This window comes from Pediculus humanus, genomic scaffold, assembly GCF_000006295.1.
Source record: "Pediculus humanus corporis 1103172108279 genomic scaffold, whole genome shotgun sequence".
Classification (NCBI taxonomy): domain Eukaryota; kingdom Metazoa; phylum Arthropoda; class Insecta; order Psocodea; family Pediculidae; genus Pediculus; species Pediculus humanus.
Window position 1 is genome coordinate 262,542 of NW_002987848.1, and position 8,718 is coordinate 271,259.

An 8,718-nucleotide genomic window follows, 5' to 3' on the forward strand; every position below is an offset into this window, starting at 1 on the left:
AAATTGGGCGGATACTTTTACTCCAGGCTATTATCCGACCCGAAAATTTTGTTTATGAAAAAAAATAAATAAATAAATAAATAGTTTATCGTGTTTATTCGATTGAGAAAACAAAACGAAAACAAAAACGAATAATTTGAAATAAATTGTCAAAGGGATTTGTTTATTATTATTATTATTATTATTATTATTATCATGAGCATTTTTAAATGTTTACATATAAACGGCGTTATTCGTATGTTGGGCAGGAGGTATTAAATGTGGTAGTTAAAAAATTAATAACGAACGATTCGGTTCACGAACGCATACCTCCTCTACTTTATTATTATTATTATAAATAATAGAAACATACAACATAGAAACAACAACACGTTTTTCATATATAATGAGGATAATAATTATTATTATTATTAATTATTATTATAATGAATTAATCGATTCTGTTAAATTTATTTAATTTTTTTTTTTTTTTTTTTTTTAAATCATTGGATTCACACGCACACGCGCACACGTATGCACGCACGCACACCCACACACACAAACACACGTCAATCGTATATTTAAAAAACAAAAGAAAGAATAATAATAATAATAATAATAGTACTCGAATTAAAAAAAAAAAAATGGAATAACGACTTTTCGTTCATTATAGTTTTTTTCTTTTTCTTTTTTTTGTTTCTTTTCTTTCTGGTTTTTTTTTCTTCCCCTCTCTTCCCCTCCCCTTCCCCTTCTCTCCCCGGTTAAACGTTTAAAGGGACCAACGCCCATTTTATTTTAATAAATGGCAGGAAGAATAAAGAAGAGAAAGGGAGAGCGAGAGTGAGAGTGAGAGAGAGAGAGATAATAAAGAAAAGTAATTTATTAATGAATTTTTTTTATTTTTATTTTTTTCCGTGCTCGCGTGCGTTTGTCGTGTTGTGTTGGTAAACCTGATGACGAATCTTTCGATATTGGGCGTAATGGTGAATTTTTGGGGAAAAGTTTTACGACCTTTTCCCGTCCCGTTTGTTTTAAGTATTAGTTCGTGTTATGCTATAGTTAATTTTGTTTTTTCTGTCGAATACGATTTTCCGGATTTATTTGTAGCGACGATGACGTCACACACACACACAATCGTGACACGTAGTTTTAAATTTTCTTCGCTCGCGTTAAAAAAATGGATAGGAAGACATAGATTTGTGACGAACAGGAAATGGCTCTCGCATGTATAAAGTTGAGGTCATTGTTCGACCACAGCCACCACACCACCATCTACAGCTACGTCTCTCTCTCTCTCTCTCTCTCTCTCTTTAAGGATTATTTCAAGAGGATTTTCTTATCTTTAAATTGTAATGTGACCCTGTACGATTTGGGTCATTAAGCAGTAATTACCGTTGCGTAATGGAGAAATGGTTTTTTCTTTTTATTATTATTATATTATTAAAAAGATGATAAGAATATTATTTTGCTGGCGTCGAAATGAAAGCTTATTAAGATAGCTAGAAGAGTTGAAAGCTTGAAGGAAAACAGGAAAAGAAGAAGAAATACAAAATGAAATAAAAAATGGGGATCGAGAAACCGCCATCAGACGGCGTCGGCGGCAATGTGATTTATAAAAATGAAAGGAAGACGAAGGAAAAGGGTTTTAGGTATTAAATAATAAATTGAAATCGTACACGTGTACACGTGCACACACTCACTCACAAGAGCCGGATGTGCGGAGACGAGGATTCCGACTCTTAATAAAGTGTTAAACGGGATGAACGGTTTATGTAATCAATGCAAATTTGTCGGTTGAAAACCCGCATGTGGTGTTATTTAAAAAATGACTTGAACTGTTCCATCACGCCCTTCTACCCCCCACCCCACCCCCATTCAAAAATTTTAATTTCGGGATGAATTTGTCACGTGCGAAAAAGGAAAAAAAGATTTTTATTTATTTTAAGTTTGCTTATCCTTTTTCTTTCTCTCTCTCTCTCTCTCTTTTTAGACGACGATCAAAGTCTATGCGAAATGTCTACGATCGGACATAGAATACAAAACGTTGGGGATAACTTATCAGACGACATGTCGGGAAGTTGTTTCATCTCTTCTCAACAAATACAGGATGAGACACCGGGATCCGAACCTGTTTTACCTGACGATGGAAGTAACGGTGAGAAAAGCTGGACTGAAAACGGTTTTGGCTCTTGACGAAGAAGCTAGACCCGCTGCCCTGCAATCGTGTCATCCGAAAGGAGATTCGAAATTTTCGTTGCAAATGAGGAGAGGGGGACTCGTTAAAATATACGACAGCGTTTTAATGCCCAACGTAAGTTTTATTTGTCTTCTGCTTTTATTTTTATCATTTGTGTTTGTGTATTTCCTAAGTTTTTTGGTTTTTTTTTTGTTACAGTCTCACTACAAGAGTCTTTTAATTGCCGAACGCACGACCGTGGATGAATTAATAGCCATTTTATTAAAATGCTACAATTCTCAGGAGAGAGTCGAACAATTTTCACTCTACGAAGTTTGCGAAGATCAAGAATATCAAAGGAAATTACATCCGGATGATTGTCCCCTACAAGTTCAACACACGTGGTTAAGAGATCTCAATTTTCATTTTCTGGTCAAAAGAAATGCCGACTACAGGCGTTCAAAGGTAAAAAACCAAACAAACTAATTAGTGACACGTCCAATAACCGTTAAAAAAAGATCGGGGTTTTAGAGAAATTCTACCGACAAATGTCGTCGTCGTGGTGGTACTGATACCTCTTTAACGTTGCGACAAACAAAAATGAGCGTCACAGCAATTTATCAGGTCGTATCACGAAAACAATTAATCGATTGTTGTCTTTTTTATCAGGAGAGCAACCAATGGTTGAAGTAGGTTTTTCTCGCGTTGTTTACCGCGTAACGTTTTATCTATGTACATAATACATAATACATAATACCGTTTCAAATAAATAAATAAATAAACGGTGATAAGATAATAATAATGAAAAGGGGAGAGACAACGTTTTTTTTTAACAAAAAAAATTTTTTTTTCTTAACAGAATTCGTGGTCTTCGTCGGAACCATCAAATTTACCATCATCATCATCATCATCATCATCGTCATGTACGAGAAACGAGGCAAGATCATCATTATCATCATCGTCGAGCGTTTGTTCGAGTAGGAGTTCGAGTTCTGGAGAAGAAAGGACGACGTCCATGAGATACAGTTGTTATTCGGAATACGACAATTATTTTTACATATAAGAAGAAATACATCCAGACCGGAAGTAAGTAAAATATGAATGATAATGATAATGATAATATTTTTTTTTTCTTTAAATTCTGTCGAGGGGGGTTTCCTTTTCAAATTTTTTTATATCTTTTATTTTTTTTTTTTATCTACCTCTTTTACTTCTCTTCTTCCTCCTCCTGATCCTTCTGCTGCTGCTGACACTTTTATTTATTTATTTATTATCTTGGCGAGGTTTGTTGTTTACTCTGTCTTTATCATCATCATCATCATCATCATTTTTTTTTCTCGAACGTTTACGATTCTTTTGTCCGTTGAAATTTTATTCTCTCTCGTTTTTTTTTTTTTTTTTTTTCATCGACGTATTTTTATCTTCTTTTAGTAGTTTAAATTCCAGGTTTTAAATTACTGGATTATATAAATATCATTTAAAGAATTTTTTTTTGTGAAGGGAAGGAGGGAGAGAGGGAGGGAGGAAAGGAGAAGGGGAAAAGAAAGAAAGGAAGACGATGAAAACGTCTGAAATGGCTAAACTCTCTGTAAAAATTTTCCATTCGCAATTTCAACGAATAATTTTTTTTTTTTTTTAATTTTCAGGTTCTTCGAAACGTTTTGGTAGCTTGCGTAACGTTGGTAGCCCTGTCAATTAAAATAGGAAGAAGATGATGATGATGATGACCGAAGCAATTTTTTTTAAAAATCAATTAGAAACTCGATGATATGATAGATATGAAGATTTTCAATATGTTTATTAGTCGATTCGATCTTTTATCGATTTTTTTGTTTAAATTATCGTCGTATCACGTGGTTGACGTCATATCACAGGTCGTTTATCACTCTCGTTTTCTAAACCTTCAAGTATTAGTTAGTTTCGTTCGAAAATTTTACCACACTCTAAAGATTTTTTTTTTTCCTTGGTCTTATTCATTATTATTATTATTATTACTATTATTATTATCGCGCGTAATATTTCACATTCCATTATAAAATATTATGGACATCCATCCATCCATTAGGAGAGAGTAATAAAAAAAAAAAAAAAAATCATTGACGTAAATTGGTTGGAAGTTGTAATTTAGTCATTAGTTTATCGATTTGAAAGTATATTAAAAGAGTGGATAAATAACAACAACAACAACAACAACTGTCTTGTCTTCTGCTTACAGACGATGTTAATGTTTGATTGGTTAAATCGTTTGTTTGTTTGTTTGTTTGTTTGTCGATTCAAAGATTAAGATTACGTTTACGTTTTTTTTTTCGTATTTTGATTTTAATCGAAGAAAGTTTGTTGAGTTTTTTTTTTTTGCGTGCGTAATAATAATAATAATAATAACCGTTAGTGTCGGTTAATTAAAAAAAATTTTTTTTTTTTTTTTTTGATTTCGAAGTGGAAGAAGAAGAAGAATATGCGTTGATTGAATGGTTTGTGTTTTATTATTATTATTATTATTATTATTATTATTGTAAATGCAAGAGAGTCCAATCGACTATTACTTTTTTTTTCGTCTTTTTATAATGATTTCGATAAAATTTTCCTATCGTTCTCTCTAGTGCCACGATATGTTTTTTTTTTTTTTTAAAAGGGATCGCAAGCGAATCCGTTGGGATTTATTTAAATCGTTATGGTTTCTTTTTTTTGTTCACATCCGTTTCCGGAAAGTTAAAAGACGACAGAGTGCGTCCGTAATTAATTTCAAACGGAATTAATTTCCCGCCAAAAAAAAAAAAAAAATTTTTTTTTTGTATTATTGATGAAACACGTTTGAAAATTTTTTTTTTATTATTATCCATAACCTTTTATTGTAACGGTTCGACCAATCGAAATTCCATTTCGTAGCTCGTCATTATTATTATCATTATTATTATTATTAATCACCATTGTTTGCAGCCGGAGTAGGATTCGATTTATTTACTTATTTATCGGATTTAAAAAAACCGCGTGAATAATAAAAATCGATAAATCGATCGATCGATCGATGGATCGTTGGAAATCGACTCGGAATCTCTTGTTTATGAAAAAATCTCAATCGATTTTTTTTTTTTTTGGAACTTTAAACGTGGCAGCTTTTAGTTAAGTGTTTGTTTGTTTGTTTGTTTGTTTGTTTTTTTTCTTTCATTTTTGCGACAAAATTCGCAAACGATGTCAGAGCGGCGACGACGACGACGACAGAAATTTGTCGTCGTCGTTTTAATTTAAATTTTTTTGTACATTTATGTTTTATAATTATCATTATTATTATTATTATTATTTATGATTTTAATTTTTTTTTTTTTGTACAAAGTTAGAGTAAGATTTGAAATTTTTGTAAAAAAAAAAAAAAAAAAAAGAAAAAATTAATAATATATATATATAAATATAAATATAAATACGTACGTATTATTATCATTATTATTATTATTATTATATTTGTTATATTATACTGCCAAAGTTATTAAATGGAGGATTTTGCTTTAAGCCGTAGTTTTTTAGTTAGCAGTTGAAAAAAAAAAAAAATTATGAGTGTAATTTATTATTATTATTATTATTAGTAACACTGATAATTTGAAATTTGTTCGGCCGGATTTTTTCTCTTTTTTTTTTGTATTTAAAGACTCATGATAATAATTATAATGATAATGATAATTAAAAGAAAGAAAAATTGTAATAAAATAGTTTTAAGTTACCTTTTAATCTTTAATTTAAAATTGTAATATGATAACGAAGATGATGATGATGATAAGGTCAAAGACTCCTCAACATTTAATTAAAATTTCAAAGAGAAATTGTCTTTTTTATGCTGTCGGGAGGTTGGAGGGAGGGAGAGCGAGGGGGGTTGCGGAGGCCATCGAGAGTTTGATGAAGGAAAAGAAAATTTTATCAAAATTTTCTTTTTTTTTGTGAGTGATTGTAGGAGTTGTTGTTGTGGTTCGTTGTCATCATTGTTATCATCCGGGTTTTATTTTATTTTTCGAAAACGACGGTTATAATAATAATAATAATAATATAATTGAAATAATTCACATTTAATATGAGTATATTTAATAATTATATTTATAATAATAATAATAAAAGTAATGTATATGCATTCATCCAAAGATTAAGTTTTATTGTTATTATTATTATAACGAATAATTTTTTTTATTTACTGGATTTGTTACTACTACTACTACTACTACTACTTGATTATTATTAATATTATTATCATCATTCTTTTTTTTTATCTAGTCTGATAATTTTTTGTAAATAAATAAATTAAAAATTATTATATTATTATTAATGTTTGGAATAAAAAAAAAAAAAGCAATTTTTTTTTTTTTGCATATGCTCGCATGTGATTTAACTGTTTGTTTGTTTGTTTGTTGATGTATTAAAAAAAAAAAAAAAAAAAATTTAAATTGCCAAAGAATAAATAATTTTTTTCTGTTGCAAATTTTTTTTTTTTAAAATAATAATTATCATTATTATTATTATTATTAATTTTAATTGTAATTATTCACGTTTGTGTTTTTTTAATGCAAAATTAATAAATAAATAAAAATAATTAATTTTATTAAAAAAATTTATTGAATTTTTTTTTGGACTCGTTTTACTTTAACAAAAAAAAAAAGGTAAAATTATAATTTTAGGCGGGAATCCACTGTTTGAATTTTTTCACTCTAAACCTCCTTTGATCTTATGTTTGCTTGATACATTTAATCAAATTTTTTCAAATTTTTAGTGTAAAATTTTGAATTTTTAGGCGGGAATCCACTGTTTGAATTTTTTCACTCTAAACCTCCTTTGATCTTATGTTTGCTTGATACATTTAATCAAATTTTTTCAAATTTTTAGTGTAAAATTTTGAATTTTTAGGCGGGAATCCACTGTTTGAATTTTTTCACTCTAAACCTCCTTTGATCTTATGATTGCTTGATACATTTAATCAAATTTTTTCAAATTTTTATTGTAAAATTTTGAATTTTTAGGCGGGAATCCACTGTTTGAATTTTTTTCACTCTTTACCTTCATTGATCTTATGCTGGATCGGGATTTTTTTTTAATTTTTAAATTAATTGAGGAAAAAATAAATACGTAAATATACAATAATAAATATTTATATTTAATTTATCATATACATAATAATAATAATAATAGTAATAATTTAAAACTGAACATTTTGGTACAATTACGTAACACTTTTTTTTTTATACACGCACACACACAAATTCCATTGATTGTCTTTCCATTTTTAAAATTTTCCATCTCGATAATAATAATAATAATAATAATAATCATTTCTTTTCGTTATTATCATCATCATTATCAATTGCGATGATAAAATTTCGTTTTGTTTCATTTCACGCACTTTTTACGGCGAATTTTTTTTTTTAGCGCTGGAACTGGAAAAATTTTAAATGGAAATTTTCAAAAAAAAAAAAAAAAAAGAAACTTTTAATTAACACGCACACGCAATAGAACATATTTTTAACACACCAACGATTTTTCTTTCTTCATCTTTCTTCCTTCCCCCCCCCCCTTTACGAAATAATCATAAAAATATACCTTATTATTATTATTATTATTATCATTATGTATTAATTATTAATTATTATATTTATAAAGAGAAACAGAAAAAAGAGAGAGAGAGAAAATACGAGATTCTAAATTCACAGGAAAAATAATAATAATTAAATAAATAATAATAATAATAATAATAATAAAAGTTCACAATATTTACATCACGTTGAAAATGTGAAAATATTTTTATTTAAAATAAAAAATGAGCAGAAAGAAATGATTATAAATATTATTAAAAAATTAGTTTTAATTTTTATATAACTTTCGGATCCGTTTCTTTTAACCGACATGCTGAGATCTCTGAGTTCGACTTCTGTAAAAAAAAAAAAAATTCATTAATTAATACGACGAGGGGAAAAGGGCCAATGAGCCCAATCCTGCTCCCTCCCGGAAGGGGGCGCAGAAGACGTGCAGGCCGGGGGTGAAAAGCCGAAGTCATCGTCGGGTGCCTCTTCGGGGAAGAAGATCAAACCGCCGCGTACGGGCACGGTGGTTCTCAATCGAACCAAGGGAAATAAATCCTTCGCGGAGCTTTTGGCAGCCGTGAGGAATCGCGTCGATTTGGGGATCTGAGGATCCGTCCGTCCGCGAACGGGGGAGAGTTTTCGAGATCAAGGGGGAAAACAGCGCGGCCAAGGCGGTGGAGCTGACCACAGAGCTTTCGAGGGTCGTCGGGCAAAGGGGGTTCCGGCGAAGTGTCCCTCAAGAAGAGTCGACCTCCACGTCGAGGGGCTGTAGAAGTCCGCGACGTCGCAGAACGTCACCCTCGCGTTCTCCAGGGCGACGATTTCCGACGTTTCGGTGCGTTTTCCGGGCGGAGGGGTTCGCATCCGTTCCCGCGGCCGCGGCGTCCGTTCTCTTGGAGGCGGGCAAAGTGACCGTGGGGTGGGTTCGAGTGCGGGTAGTTTTTCCGCCAAAGCGGAAGACAGTGTGCTTCAGGTGTCTGAATCCCGTGGCAGGCCTAGGACAGCTCGTCA

The 8,718-nt window shown here is 31.0% G+C and overlaps 1 protein-coding gene across 1 annotated transcript; it reads left to right on the forward strand.

The window, feature by feature from the left end:
- Positions 1–1,597: 1,597 nt before the first annotated feature.
- Positions 1,598–3,218, forward strand: Phum_PHUM507480 (uncharacterized protein; the record flags this gene model as incomplete). The annotated part of the gene is made up of 4 exons (XM_002430977.1): positions 1,598–1,621; positions 1,970–2,290; positions 2,375–2,620; positions 3,015–3,218. 4 exons carry the CDS (start codon positions 1,598–1,600, stop codon positions 3,216–3,218), a joined length of 795 nt encoding a protein of 264 aa, XP_002431022.1.
- Between the last annotated feature and the right edge of the window lie 5,500 nt (positions 3,219–8,718).